Genomic DNA, 16658 nt, shown 5'->3' on the forward strand with positions numbered 1-16658 from the left:
GATAAAATCTGGCTTGGCCTGACCGACCTCATGCTCATCATATCATCCTCCACTGGTGTCCCGCCAGCGTATACCATTAGCGCAGGCGGGTGCATCATTCCATATATATATATATATTACAAGAAAACTATGCCAGAAGATATTTTAGTTTATATTGTTTATGAGGCGTTCTGTTAGATATAAAATAGCTTGGGCCTTACGAGGTAGTTACACTTACATTAATTTCAAGGATGGTAATATGAATTTAAATTACTATAGCGAAAGCAAATGATAACATATCCACATAACACTATATAATTGTAAGCGTGTATGTTTGTTATGCTTTAATAAACTAATTATCTAGTAATTTGATATTAGCATAATAGGTATAGGCTAAATAATATTTCGATTAAATGACATCGTGGGCGGCAACTAGTCTATCAAATCTAGTTTAAATATCAAGGAATAAATTGGGACAATAACAATACCACGTTCAGGCAAAAAACAATTCAATTGCAGTATTTTAAGTTTCAGTTAACTCAAAAACTACTTGTCACATCTTGATCAAATTTAATGCCAGTCATGTGGTCCCACCACACGACTGGCATCAACTTTCAAATAAGTACAGAATCGTCGAAATCTATTTACTTACAAGAAAGTTCTGATATAACAAAAAGAAATACAGTTAATATCAGAATGTTCCATTTTTGAAAGCCAAATGAAAAATCTAGATTAACTGCTAAGTGTAGAAAAATATTTAGACACATATAAATAGCAGATTTGAAAATTATCCACTTTTTTAAGTTGGATAAAAATATAGATATGCTGCAGGGTGGATATAAAAAAATGGAGACTAAAAATTTAGAAACGTACAAAATAGTGATGAATGTATTATTTACGCCAGTATTGAGCAAATTTATGGAAATGTTCAACGAGAACAGCCATCACAGCTGTGACCGACATATCCAGCAGGTTCTGGAGGTAGTGGACGGCTTCCTCATCACCCAGGTCCAGTCTGTGAAGGAATTAATTACAAGAAATAAGTATGACCGAAGTAGATTTTGACTTATCTATGAATTTACTACATTGTAATGACTTGGGTTAGATTTATAAATCTTGTGGCACACATATATATATTTATTGTATTTATATATTCTATATATCTATTATCTGACGGTGTTACATATGAATGTGGATGGTTATAAGGGTAGAGGAAGACCGAAAAAGAGATGAATGAACTGTGTGAAAGATGATATGGTGAGAAAGTTAGTAAATAACGAGATGACTGCGAACACAGATGAATGGAAGAGAAAAACATATTACGGCGACCACTAATAAATGGGATAAGGAAGAAGCAGGTGATGATATATTCTATATATAAACATCCACATTATATACTTACACACAACATTATAATTAATTGTATTAATTTTATATACACATATATTCCATACTCAAACACGGGTGTTTTTATGTTATTATTATATACTAGCTGTACACGCGACTTTGTCCGCGTGTAATTTAACTTTATTTTTCTAAAATAAAGGTAGCCTAAGTTACAGTTTATTACATCAGCTACCTGCCAATAAATGTCTCGTCAAAATCGGTCCAGCCATTTCAGAGATTAGCCGGAACAAACAGACAGACAGACCTAATAGATTAGGTAGAGCACACCGCTTTACTTTATATGGTCGCAGATGCGGCCAGCAACATTAGAGTAGTTTAAAAAAAAAACAAATAAATAATCACGTTACAACAATTTGGTACCAATGCACTACATACCTCAATTTATCTTGAACTTTCTTCACAGCCTTGTCCGGTTCTAGTGCAATATCCGGTACTGATGCGTCCACCATCAGAGAGAATAGGTTAAGCATCAGGTTGGCATGTCTGCAAATAATATTGTCATCAATCAATCAAAATATTTTTTATATATTAAGTATTATTATTATACTTATTCTTTTTTTTTAACGTCTTGACATTAAAAAAAAAATATCAAAAAAATCTAAAATATTAAGACATGGCTGTATGGGTGCAGTTCCCTTTGCCTTTCCGGTAGAGGATAAAAAGAACAAAAATAAAATCCTTAATTTTTTCCTAAATACATACATATTATACATAGAAAACACCCAGACCGATACAAATAATCATAAATACAAACGTTTGTGCTGTGCAAGGAATCGAACCCGCGACCATCGGACGTAAAGCGGTGTGCTAGACCGCTAGACCACCGAGGTCGTCATACCATATAGACATACCTCCTTAAGTGCAAGAAGGCTGTATAGCACTGCTTCCTGAACTCGTGGTAATGCTCCGAATGTATACCACCCATTGCTTCCACCATCTCCTTGCTGAGTTTCATCGGAGGTGGCAGCGGCTTCGGATCCCGTCCCAGGATGTACCCGAAGTCGATGTGGAACAGCGCGCCAGACTTCGTCAGCAGCAAGTTGTCGAGGTGACGGTCGCCGACACCTGTAATAGGGAGGTGGATGTGAACTGAATAGAATAATCATCACTTTTTTTTAATCTACCGCTCATTCGTAAAGCTATCTCATCACAACAAGAACGAGCACGGAACTTTCGTCTTGTTCTATTGAACAATTTAGTTCAAACTTTACATTTTTAATTTTAAATGTGGGAATACAAACTACCAATTACATACCAGTTACATAACATTAAAATTATATTTTAAATTTATTGTAATTAAGGTTTAATTTTCATTAAAAACTTAATAATACATGTAGTGTTTATAAAATAACTTACCAAGTAAGTATGTGATCACACAATAACCGGCACAGCTGCGTATATACGTGTCCATGGTCTCAGGTTTGATTCCATACGGCGCACTTTCACACGGATTGTGTTTCCTGAAGAAGTTCTGTATACTGCCTTCAGTCGTCAGCGCATCTGCTACAGTCACAGACTCTATGAACTGCAGGAAACCATGCTTGGAACTGGTCGCTAGTACTTTATATGGAGTTAACTTCAAGTCTAAATTCTCTCGTCTCAACAGCTTATCCATTAACGTAATCATTTGAAGAATCAACTGATCTTGACGGAGATCATCGCCATGTTTAAATATAGCCTCGTACTCCATCCCTTCTGTGGTCAGGAAGGTGAGCTTCGACGGCATTAGAGCTGATTTGAACAGGCTCGCCTTTTTAGCGACTATACCTTTGATGGTCACATTTGGGTCTAGAGGGAACGGCATCGGTTCGAAGTTTGTGAAGTTGAATTTGAAGGCATCAGGGTCTGCCAGGAGTTGCTGGAGACGTTCGGCTTTCTTGTTGCGGTTGCCACTCTCCCTGGCGACCGTTTTGACTAGTTTCACTAGTTTGTCTATAAATACTTGTTGCCGAGCGAGGAACAAGCGTGTTCTTTGGTGGTCTGCATTGCCTATGTACAATTATTATATTAATACTTGAAGTAAAAAATGTAGTAATTTTCACTATAGGGAACATATATAAAATACTAGCTACTCGCTCCGACTTGACCCGGGTGTACATGTATTATATATATAAACCTTCCTCTTGAATCACTCTATCTATTGAAAAAAAAAACCGCTTCAAAATCCGTCGCGTAGTTTTAAAGATTTAAGCATTCATAGGGACGAACAGACAGGGACAGCGTCTTTGTTTTATACTGTATAATGATGATACAAATAATTTGACGTTCATAAGCGGCTAAAATGTCCTACATGAATAAATTATTTTTGAATTGATTTGACACTATTATTATAAGGAGGGATTAGTAAAACAAATTGGTATAGGTATGTAATATTATGTTATCTGTGGTATAGGTAAAGTTTAGGTTAAGTTAAGTTGAAAAATATTCAAATATTCAAATAACATTTTTTATAATGATAACTATAAAAGATTAAATAAATAAACTATCATATATAGAGTACGTGCGTTTGTTATTACAAAGTATACCTTAGGTATACATGCAAGCATATATCATATGAAATGGTTCATACCATTCACGGATCGACACAAACAATCATGATCACAAATATTTGCACTGTTCGAGGAATCGAACCTACACCCATTGGAAGAAAGGTGGTGCCTGAACCGCTAGATAACTGTCGATATAATGTTTATAATGTGTACATAAGCATTATATCGACAATCGTACAATGGAATGTAAAAAATTTAAAACTATGTTAGATTTAGGAAAACGAAGATTTTTTCGGGCTACTCTAATGCTGTTGGCCGTAGCTGGCCTTTACAGCTTCACCGGACGATAGGCGAATACAGATGGCACTCCAAACCCGCGGAAGGACTTATGGAGCAGCTGAAGGCCAACTCCTGCTTGACGGATACGACTTTAGTCTGAGGGGGTTCGAACTAGGGGTTCGAACCTCGGCTCAGGCTGTCGTAATTTCGAACCCCGTTTGAATTGGACGAGAAATCGATCAGAGGGGGAAATACGAATATTAATATACTTTATTGCACTTGTTACATTTATAAATAAAGATAATACATAAATGTGAGCAATGTGTGTAATGTGGCTTATCTCTCAAGATATGTCTTCCAGCCAACCTAAGGTTGTGAGAAGTTAGTAATGACAATATTCTGACGGTTACTTTAAAAAAATAAAGATATCAGATTGTAGAGTACATAGTGAGGGTGCTTACCCCTGGCGAGTCGCTGCGAGAAGATCCTCATGACTGTGAGGTACATGGGGCGGGCGGCGGACTGCGCCCCGTCCTGGTCCTCGCACTCGACCAGCAGGTACCAGTAGAGGTAGTTGGCGACCACGCTGTTGCTGCTGGCGCGCGCCGCCAGGAACCGCGCCAGGGACCCCTCCTCGCCCTCCGCGCCCTCACACCCCTCCGAGCCCTCGCACGCCCTGCACAATTTATATATCATAACTAGCTTCATCCGCGACTTCGTCCGCGTGGATTATAATTTTGTTTTTCTAAAATAAGTTACTCCTTATGACATCAGTTACCTGCCAATAAAAATCGGTCCAACCATTTCAGGGATTATCCGGAACAAACAGACAGACAGACAAACGGTTCAAGTTACCCAAAAATATGAACGTAAAAAATGCGACAGTACATGTCTATCTTTTAAGATTGACTCACCATAACCTTTTTTATGGTAGTCAAATTTGGTCTTCACCACGCGAACGAAGTCGTGGGCATAGCTAGTTTAATATAAGATCACATAGGCTATAAATGTCACGTAGGTGAAACCGCGACTCACCCGTAGTGGTGCGAGGCCAGTGCGGAGTCTCCGTCCTCCTCCGCGGCGGCGGCCGCCTCCGCCCCCGCGCCCCCCGCAGCCCCCGCCGCCCCCGCACTCCGAGGGCTGCTCGTCGACGTCGAAGTCTCGCTGGACGTCAGCACCCCTGTGTGTGATGAATATGTAGCGCTGTGTTTATACTCAACACTTAACAATAAATTAAATTGGTGTCGCTACTTAATTTACTGTTTATCTATACTTACTAACATTATAAAGCTGAAGAGTTTATTTGTTTGAACGCGCTAATCTCAGGAACTACTGGTTCTATTATTTTTGTTGTTGGATTGTCCATTTGTCGAGGAAGACTTTAAGCTGTATAACATTACGCTATGACCAATAGGAGCGAAGCATCGGTGAAAAATGTTGCAAAAACGGGTAAAATTATTGAGGGCTTCCGTTGCGTGCGCTGCGTAAACTATTCAAATTACCAAAATATATGTATGAAAGAATTTTTCCTCTTTAAATGATCTAAAAAAATGTCACCATTCCATTAATATTCATTAAAACGAACCAATTATTAAATAAATATGACTAACTATAACTCAAAACTGCTTAAATTTAAGCTTAATTGAACATAAAATTTTCTGTTCGTTTCTTTCAATATATAAGTATGACTAACTATAACTCAAAAGTGCTTAAATTTAAGTTTATTTGAATATAGAATGTTCTATTCTATTCTTCCAATAAATAAGTATGACTAACTATAACTCACAAGTTCTTAAATGTAAGTTTATTTGAATGTAGAATGTTCTATTCTATTCTTCCAATAAATAAGTATGACTAACTATAACTCACAAGTGCTTAAATTTAAGTTTATTTGAATATAGAATGTTCTATTCCATTCTTCCAATAAATAAGTATGACTAACTATAACTCAAAAGTGCTTAAATTTAAGTTTATTTGAATGTAGAATGTTCTATTCTATTCTTCCAATAAGTATTACTAAATATAACTCAACAGTGCTTAAACTTAAGTTTATTAACAAAATATATTATACTATTCTATTCCACGGCTTGTACCTGAGACAGAGAGCAGGCTGGCTTGGCTGCCTCGCTGTCCGCTCTGCACAAGCTTTCCATCCACCTCTGAATATGCTATCGCCTCCTTCCCACAGATCCTCACGCACTCTACGGCACAGTCACCAAGTGAATAGTTTTTTTTGACAATTAATTGAGCGCCAAATAGCCCAAGTAAAGCAGTACTAAACAACTAAATAACAATGATAGAAATACCTAAATACATTATGTTAATACATACATATTCTACGCAGTAAGCTCTGCCTAACTTGGGACTAGTAGACATACTAAAATATTTTCTTTTGTATATATACAGGTACATCCTTTCTAATATTATAAATACGAAAGTAACTCTGTCTGTGTGTCTGTCTCGCTTTCACGCCGAAACCACTGAACCGATTTAAATGAAATTTGGTACACAGATAGTTTAGACCCTGACAAAGGACATAGGCTACTTTATAATGCAAAACAAGGGTTGCAAGAGATTGAAAAGTTGTATGGAAGTGTCGTCATTTTACGCAGACGAAGTCGCGGGCTCAGCTATTATTATATATAGCAAGTCCTGTTTAGCTTGGCACTAGATGGCGCTTTTAGATGGTGTGAATTGTCCAAGAATAATATTATAATACTATTTTCTGTTTAATACCTCATTGTACTAGGAATATCAGATCATGACAATTTACTGTCACAGTATATTAGGGATGTTAAGGATATGAAATTTCGGATACGGATAGGTTTCGGATATGGGAACGATTATTATACCGGATACGCATATGGATGCGGATATGAAATTATTTCGGATTATCCGTTAGTTTTGGATATAATTTTTTTAAGGAATTTCAAAAGTAAATTACAAATAGCTAATAAAATGGCGTCTTTATATATCCGAATATATCTTTATTATTCGGATAATATCGAATAGGGGAGCTATTAGGCTCCGCCCCTATTATCCGATATTATCCGAAACTTTTATTTCGGATTCCGTTACGGTTACGAATATTTTTTTATATCGGATATCCAACAGTTTCGGTTACGGTTACGGAGCTCCCTAACATCCCTGCAGTATATGCCGACTGTGGACCATGTTGTCAACAAATTTTAAATTTTTTTTTTTACTTTTAATCTTACAGACTACATACATATGAACTATATTAAAATTAATAGAAAAAAAATATTGTCTATGTGGTCACTAATAATGGTATAGTAGTGTTGGGGCATGGGGATCGTTAGTAATGTGGAGTAGTAACCCCATTTCTAGCAATGTACCATATCCGTCCTTCACGCAGTTCCCCTGGAAACCATCGTGGTAAATCGCCCTTTACCGCGATGTATTAGGTATCAGTATTAAACAAAATAATATAAATGAATCATTACATAGTATAAAACAAAGTCGCTGTCTCTGTCTGTCCGTCCCTATGTATGGTTAAATCTTTAAAACTACGCAACGGATTTTGAAGCGGTCTTTTTAATAGATAGAGTGATTCAAGAGGCAGATTTATATATATAATACATGTACACGAGTGCGAAGCCGGGGCGAATAGCTAGTTAAATATAAAGTAATTCTATAAAATATGTTTTTCTCTTATCAACTACAAATATAATGATAAATAACTGTTAGATTAAAACAATTAATTGAAAATAATATTAACACACCTTCCTGTATTTCCAAATAGTCTTCATACTTCAAGGCCTGCACCAATTGTAGCAAGTAGAGAAGCAAATCCTCGTCGGGTGCTTGTTTCAAGCGAGATATTGCATACCTTAATAAATAAACACATATCTATATAATTACTTACATATATATTAATCTTTACATAGTATAAAACAAAATCGCCGCCGCTATTTGTTCGCTTCATCATCATCATCACCTCAGCCCGGAAGACGTCCATCTGTTCGCTTATATCTTTTTAACTACGCAACGGATCTTATAGCAGTTGTCAGCAATAGATAGAGTGATTCGAAAGGTTTATATGTATAATACATGCGTGTTATAGTATAGAAGAAGCCAAGAAATTCAAAGATTTGTAATGAATCCGTGCGAACCCAGGACGGGTCACTAGTTAATATATAATTAAGTCTTTTTTAACTATTCCGATGCTATTGTCCGTTGGTAGTCTTTACAGCTTTACCGAAGCTAGGGGAAGGATAGGGGGCGAGTGCAGATGGCACTGCAAACACGCGAAAGGACTTATGGAGCGGCTGAAAGCCAACTAGCGCTTGACGGATACGACTTTAGTCTGAGGGCACCGTTAGGGGTTCCTAGGAGTTCGAACCTCTACTCAGGCCGCCGTAATTTTGATCTCAGTTTGAATTGAACGAGGGATCGTTCGGAGTGGCGACTGGGGGCGCGGGTATTGAGTATCGCCGGTTGGCGTTTTTGAGGTTATTGTCTTCCTTGATGAGGACGGTGTCGTGTGGGATCGATTGAAGGGGAAACTTACTTCCTAACAGCCGGATGTGTGAACTTAGGCGTGAGTAGTTCTAAAGCGTCTTCGACGTCCATCGGCGCCCACTGTTTCATCATAGACAAGGCTTGGCGTACCTCGCCTGCAATCAAAACAAAAAGATAAAGAAATGAAGAAGTAATAAAATCATATAATAACAATCTTTTATTGAAATAACTTATAAGAAAAAGATACGTACCTGGGCGGTTCCAATTGACACACTCCAGAAACTTCGTAAGAGCTCGTTTGTGGGACGAAAGGTAGAATCTGAAAAATATAATGTTTTAAATTAATATACGTAATCTAGACAAATAATAAACATTGTTTTTAATTTTTTTCATAGTCGTTTACAATTGTGTACATTATATGTTATTTACGGCTTTTTTAAGACTGCCACTGTGTTCTAGTGGATTAGCACACCGTATCGCTTCCAATGGTCCCGGGTTCGAACTGGTGTCCAGCGCTGCGAGCTGGTTCAGGCTGCGGGGGAGTTACCTGAACTTCCACACGAGGTCCTGGTCTGCGGCAGGCGGGGCGGCGGCGGGCGGGGCAGCCACCAGCGCGGCGAGCTGGTCGCGCTCTGCGGCGGTGGGCTTGGCGTCTCGGCCAGACACTCCTGACCGCAGCGATCTCGCCAGCCGATGCTGCTTGCTCTCCACCAGGTTCTCCTGCGCATCACCACCCAACATAGTACCCGAGGTACTTAAGCCTCTGTACCTCTTTCAACCGCCAAATATAAGATAATTGTGTTTTGATAAAATGATGTGAAGAGGTAAGGAGATGAAAAATTTTACACCAAATCGAATAGAAAGAACAAATGAAATGAAATGAAATGAAATTTTATCGCATAAATCCCTAATAAATGGAGCACGAATGAAATGGATAAAGAATCCACCGACATAATAAATTATGAATGAATGAATGAAAATGTGGTACATTGGATGTGGTATTTTGAATATTATTATATTGTTCGCACATTTAGTTATTTCTGACATGCAACAGACAATTGTCAATTGAAATATTGTTATTATACATTGCTCATTATTACATACATATACATATATTATTATAATTTATTTATTTATTAGTATTAGTCACTTTTTCACCATTTGTGAAAGGTATTCATCTATATTATAAAAACAGTTAGATAACAACCAATTATACAATTCTTTTTTTTTTATAAAGAATAACTAAGATATATTCTGGTGTAAAGTATTTTTTTTTCAAACTATTCTAATGCCGCAGGTAACCTTTACAGATTCACCAAACGATAGACGACGGCTGAAGATGGCACTTCTAACCCGTATAAGGTTTTATTAAGAGGTTGAAGGCCAACTACGGAAACGAATATTCTGAGGGCACCACTATGAGTTAGAACCTCGGCTAAGGCCGTCGTCATTTAAACCCACGTTTGAAGAGAACGAGGGATCGATTGGAGAAGCGATCGGGGGCGCCGCGCCGGTGTGGAGCACTTTGACGCGCGCAGTCGCCCGGTTGATAGCGCTGAATGGTGTTGTTGAGGTCGACGTCTTCGCCGGCGAGGACCATGTCGTGTGTTAGTGTTGTGACGTTGTAGGGACGGATGGATGAACCTGTTTTTCTGTGAGGTTTGCTGCTATTATATAGTAGTCGTGATCAATAAGAACGTGCCTCGGGCAGCGTTGTTGCGTAAAGATGTGTCTCCTTGGTGCGTAGTCCAAAAAGTTAAGAAGAAGCAAAGCATTTATCTTACCTGTAATATCTCGTAGTCTGGAACGGTAACGATCTCAGCTTGTGCGCGGAACTGATACATTTCATCACCGTCCTGTTCGTAGTACACCACGGCGTGCTAATAGAAGTGGAAAGATAAAAAAATCAAGGATTTATATTGTCTTAAATTTTTTATTTTTCCTACCACTCATTCACACAAAAATAACCGACTTCAAAAACTCAATTAAAAATGGGACCAATCAGAAAGACTATTTGAAGGACCTAAATTAATTTTGGTCCTAAACGTCCGGAGTTGTATGATAATTGGGAACCGCAGTAAAAAGTGTTGTATGGTTTATTAAAAGTGTTTAATAAAAATAATAAACTGGAAGGTTATTAAGAAAGTAAACTATTTTGAGATGCTTTTAAAATGAATCTGTATTTTTGTAATCATGTACATGATTTTCATTCATTCATTCATTATAAAAGATGAGTATCTTGTCAGTTCTTTTTAGCTCGAAAACACTCCGAACTTACGATCCCTTCCAGCGTCCTAGCTGTATAGTTTACGGTAACTGTTTACCATCAGATGCTATGGCATACGGCAGTGATTGCCACCATCTTGTTACAAAAAATCTCGCGTGTATAACCGCGGGTTACATCTAATTTACATTTCTTAGCGGTTGGTTCAAAGTTTTGTACATTGGCAGTAATTTCAATAATACTTACATTGATACCGTCTATTTGGACTGTAGGAAACTCAATCATAAGATACATGTAGTCAGAACTTCTTTTCTCTTTCTCGTTTATCATTTCAATTTCTCTAAATGTCAATCTGTCCAGCCAGTCAACCTGAAACAATAATATGTTAATAAAAAAATAATCTAAAACAATTCACACTGCGCCATTCAGATCTTTTGTAAATAAAAATCTTAATAAAAAACAACCTTAAATAATTGACACAGCGTCATCTAATTAAATATTTTCAGATTTTTGTAAATAAAAATTACCCGGCAAACGTTGATTTGTCATATAAATTAATATCGCTAATAAAAAATAGGGGTTGTTAGTAGAAGGGTGAAAATTTAGAGTTGTATGTATTTTTTAAAGACGAATTATAAAATTAATCTAAAAATAAAAATAAAATTTGGTGTGATTTAGGATTATAAAAATAGATAACAACCTACCAAATATACATATAAAAATGTAGCCGTTTCGGGTACTTACTTATACCGTAGGGGAAAAAAATATAATAAAAAAAAAATACTTTTATAAGCGGCCAAAATGTTTTTTTTAAATTTGATAAGTATGGCAACTGCGACACGAGAATTTTATATATATAACAATAAATATTTTATTTCTCCTTACAAACATGGATGGCAACAAACACATGTAGTATGTTTGATAATACAATGCACAAACTTACTATTATAATCAATATGCTGTGAATAGCTGATGTCTGAAATAGGTTATACCTGTAATACAGATCACCAGGCACTATATAGTTAAATATAGACAGATAGATACCTTAGGCATATGTCCATTGCGATGTTTCTTCGCCAACTTGGCAAGTCGTTGCATCTGCTCTTTGCCGCGGTCAGGTGCTTTACCCGGCGTCTTCTCGCTACCTTCAACTCCCGGCCACACTCGCAGATCGAACATGCCCTTTTTTAACAATAAAAAATATGACAGTATTTCTATTATTAAATTGTTTTAACAATATTTCTCTAGATGTCTCTTATTCGGAATTAATTTATTTATTCATTCATTAGTAACAATATAATTTGTGTATAACATTACATAATAATTATTATATATATACGTGAAACAAAAACTTAGTAGGTACCCCTCTTTACGAAAACTTATATTCTGCACTCATCTGTATAGAGAAATATATGTATATTTTTTATATTATACATAAGAATGCATTAAATCAATAAAAAAATATTACATGCACTACCATATATTTGACACGCACTTTTTTTATTGAGGATTTTGGGCTATTTTCAGATGTTAAGCACTGTGACCTGCATAAATCTATTGTGCTCCCCGTTTTCAAAGTTCGCTACCAAGATACATCAGGGTCAAGAACTGAAGGATATTTTTAGGAGCGATGGTTTGTATCTCTTTCGACACACACCCATATATTTCAAATTGAAAATAGATTAATATTATTTAAATTAGTTATGGTTGGATTTCGACAATTGGGCGACCACTGAACTACTTGTATATTACTTTAAGGATGAACGCAAACTGACCGGGAAACGGCTTTTTCCAGAATTCACATTAGCGATAAGATATTCCTTTAAGAGAAGGCTATTGGCATAAACAATTTATATTATTAAGTATATTACTGATCATAGACTACGCAAAAAGACGGATGTTTTACTTATTTTTTTCTATTACATCATGCAATCAGTATTCCTGACTATAAACAGATTGTTGATCGTGTAAAACCTTGTAAGAGGTGATTCTCCATTGAGAATCCAGCCTTAGATATTCCAGCTTATGCCAGGTTGTTGAAGACTGGTAAATGTCTGGGTCTGGGTGTTACACGTCTAACCATTATATGTGACTGTCTGTAACATCGTATCTCCAAAACGAATGTCTCTACGATGCGGTTTTTGTATGAAAGTTGAACTGATCAAGATCTTAGCTAGAAATTGCGAATTCGCATTTTTTTTTCTTTATGGCAACTGCTAATTGGCAATCTGCTTTTTTATATACAATAGTCCAAATATTGTTTTTACATTTTTATGATTCTGCATTAAAAATACCTTCAACCCAAAATTATCAATTAACTATTAAAACTTTTTTAAATATTTATACCGTAAAACGATGTTTGTCGGGTCATTTACTTTAAATAGTGATGTTTCTGTAATTTTACTTTCTGTGACCAGTTAATAAAGATAATTGATAACCTTTGTTTAATAAATTAATAATTATAGTATAACATTGAATGGATGTTTTGTTTCCATTCTAGAATTAGATTATTAAATCATATGTTGTTTTTATTGAAGTCCAGAGACCTCTGATGCTTTATTATTTATAGATTGCAATAGCGATATAAGTAAGATTTTAACATGATTAATTCATTTTATATTTGACACTATATGGACAAGGAACACTTCATACGAAATAGTTTGCGTGGTCACCCTTGTCTTGCCTATTTGTACATAAGTATATATACATATATATGTATATATACATTAACCACGAAATAATTATTTAAATGACAAATGTGCATGGCAATAGTTTTTTATGCACGGGACTTTCATTTAATGTTAGACATACACCTATGGTACAATTCAATAAAGTTTAAATAATTATAAGTGTACAATGTAAATAAACAGTTCTTCTCAATTGAATCTGTATACTGAACTCGACAGTAGGAAAAAAAATTAATACAATACAATAAAATTAATATAAAAATATCCAACATAGTTTTTTATTCGATTTATACAGATTCATATGAATATAATAATAATATTAACCATGGACAATTAACACAGTGCCGTCTTGTCTCACGGTCTTGTGTAGTGGTTACTACACAACTGACAAATACATATACACATTTTCTTGCAAATACATAATATATATGGAAAACACCCAGATTGCGGGGGAAAGGGATTGTTAGCAATGGGAACTAGTAACTCCCATTGCTAGCAATGTACCATGTTAGGTCGACCTCCACGTGGTTCTCCCTGGAAACCATCGTGATGAATTCTTGGTGAATTTGTCACGATGGGCTAACTGACCTGACCTCATGCTCATCTTATCATCCTCCACTGGTGCCCCGCCAGCGTAAACCGTTAGCGCAGGTGGGTGCACCATTCCATTATCATACAAAAAAAAAAAAAAACACCCAGATTGCTACAAACAGCTATACCCATGAAGACAAATGTTTGTGCCGTGCGAGGAATCGAACCCGCGACCATCGGGACCACTATACCACTGAGGCCGTCAAATATATATATAGACAGTGTATTTTATAGGTATAATAACTATTATCTACAATTGATCAAACATACCTGTCTCAGCATACCATGTTTTCCAAACAAGGATATAGTGGTGCCTCCCACAATCATAACTTTTCCTGGCCCTGCACAGTCATATATGGTCATAGCCAGGGTTGCATTCCGAGGCAAATCACTGAAGTATACTGGCAAGGTCACCCATTCATTCCAGCTAAAAAAAATGACAAAATATTGTAAATGCAAAAATAAGTATATCTGTTAGTTACATTGCCACACCTACTCCTACATTAATTTAGAATATTTCTGGCAAGAACTTTTTTTTGAGAGGGAAAATTGGACAATTAGACAAAACAATAATTATTCAATATTGTAAACCTGTAAAATATTAATTTGAAAAGAATATGAGCTGAGTTTCTTGTCAGTTCTTCTTATCTCGAAATCATTCCGAACTGACCGTAGATTATAACGGTAATAGGCCTACAATAATAAAAATATTTTGAATTAGAATTGAACCTATTTTTCTTAAAGATATACTAACAATAGTACAGACATAAAATACACTTTCGTGTAGATCACTTGCAGTTTTCTCAAACAATATAATCTCATATATATATACATATCAATTGATATGTAAGATAATGTATAAGAAATATCTGAGATACTAGATTGATATAATGGTGTACAAATACTGCTATGGCTGTTATAACTTTCCTAATAAATATAAATATAACATATTTATTTATATATTAAAAGTTATTTATTCCTAAAAATATATTAAACATAGAACAGTGTGAGTCAACCACCAACCCTCTAAATTATTTATTTTTATAATGAAATCTTCAACTCACTTCCATCTATTAGTAAAGGCTTTATATGATGTAGTGACAGGCAGTGCTAGCGGCACTCCATCACTGAGGACTTGGCATGTCACATACAGATCTGAGCATCCTTCCTGATAGAGTCCTGAGAACTTGAGCATGGGGTCCGAGAGCAACTTATCATATTCAGGTTTAGTGCGTTTGCCTTCCAATGTCCCACTGAAATTAAAAAAATAATAATACACAATTGTCACAAAGAGAAGAAGTCCTTTGTGAGAATAACTCTATGTCATTAATTTGTGTTACAAGTACAGCTGTAAAGTAAAACAAATAGAAAATAGAATATTCTATTCTGGTACCAGTAGTCAAAAGTCATTTCTTCTCATATCGAAATAATTCCTAAATGACAGCAGTTTTGACATATCGATATATATCGAATAGCAGATCATAAGATATAGATGTAATCAGGTCAGTCAGCCATTGTGGCAAAATCACAAACAATTCACAAAAATGACTTCCAGGGAGATAACATGGTATACATCTTGGTATGGTACATTGTTAGGAATTGAGCTACTAGTCTCTGTCAACTAAAATCCATTGAAAGAAAGGTAGGGAACCTTTCTTTCAAGTTACCTTCTTAATTTATACGAACGGGATAAAATAGTTTAATAATTAGTGTGTATACGAAGTTGCAAAAATAAAGTGGTCAATCTCTAATTACGTTTAATGTTTTGTTTATTATTGTAATCGTCAGGCCATTGTTTTTGGTAATACAAAACGCGTAATAAGATATCTAAGATATATCTTAAAGTTACATGAACAGGTATAGGACTTTACCTTGACCGAGGTATTGTATTCATTTACTTACATCTTTATTTCAACCTTGTGGTCGAGAGACGAGCTGTACACATAATAAAATTTGTCGTCAATTTCGTTCATTGTGATGGTTACTTTTTATAATTTACAGCACTAAACTAAGATTATATATCCATTATATATGTCCACAAAAATGTAACACACAAATATTAAATTAATCTGTATTCTCAATTTGAGTTTAGAATTCATGAAATTAAGGATTTATGATTATATATTGTTATGATATATTTCTTGAGAATAACTAAAATGATAGTACGGTGACAGCTAACCAGCTGTCTCACAGTTGACAGTACAGACTGATATGTCAATGTCATTTGAAATGTAAGCTACAGAATAATCAGTCACTCGTTGCAAATACTACTAAGCAAGTAATCATTACGTTTTAGTTAAAAATGTTTAAATCAGCAATTAATAGTGGTTAGGCAAACGCCTCCACCTTAAAAACGAGATCTCTATGATTTTTAGGGCTATACATAAAAAGTCACTTAATTTTTAAAATCCGTTCAGGCGTTTTATTGTAAAATATAACAAATAAATAGAGAAAACGGTTTCGCATTAGTACGAAACATTCTAATATGGAACTTTGGCTTGCGCGAAAAATTAGTACTTG

General features: G+C 35.6%; 1 protein-coding gene across 2 annotated transcripts; it reads right to left on the reverse strand.

Moving 5' to 3' along the window:
- Positions 1 to 584: 584 nt before the first annotated feature.
- On the reverse strand, positions 585 to 16285 carry LOC131854894 (phosphatidylinositol 3-kinase catalytic subunit type 3). 2 transcript variants are annotated; one of them, XM_059206075.1, is made up of 17 exons: positions 16041 to 16285; positions 15203 to 15391; positions 14409 to 14565; positions 11905 to 12042; positions 11107 to 11229; positions 10421 to 10516; positions 9184 to 9356; positions 8888 to 8955; positions 8686 to 8791; positions 7898 to 8004; positions 6248 to 6355; positions 5190 to 5334; positions 4616 to 4830; positions 2743 to 3375; positions 2238 to 2451; positions 1762 to 1869; positions 585 to 994 (listed from the first exon to the last, which is right to left on the reverse strand). In XM_059206075.1, the coding sequence occupies exons 1-17, from the start codon at positions 16109 to 16111 to the stop codon at positions 871 to 873; spliced, it is 2775 nt and encodes a 924-aa protein (XP_059062058.1). In that variant the 5' UTR covers positions 16112 to 16285; the 3' UTR covers positions 585 to 870. The 2 variants fall into 2 exon arrangements, with proteins under 2 accessions (XP_059062058.1, XP_059062059.1); XM_059206076.1 differs by lacking the exons at positions 14409 to 14565; positions 15203 to 15391; positions 16041 to 16285 and adding an exon at positions 12356 to 12649.
- Positions 16286 to 16658: the final 373 nt, after the last annotated feature.

The sequence above is a fragment of the Achroia grisella genome, unplaced genomic scaffold (genome assembly GCF_030625045.1).
Source record: "Achroia grisella isolate CSIRO2021 unplaced genomic scaffold, CSIRO_AGI_Agris_v1 utg1248, whole genome shotgun sequence".
Taxonomy (NCBI): Eukaryota; Metazoa; Arthropoda; class Insecta; order Lepidoptera; family Pyralidae; genus Achroia; species Achroia grisella.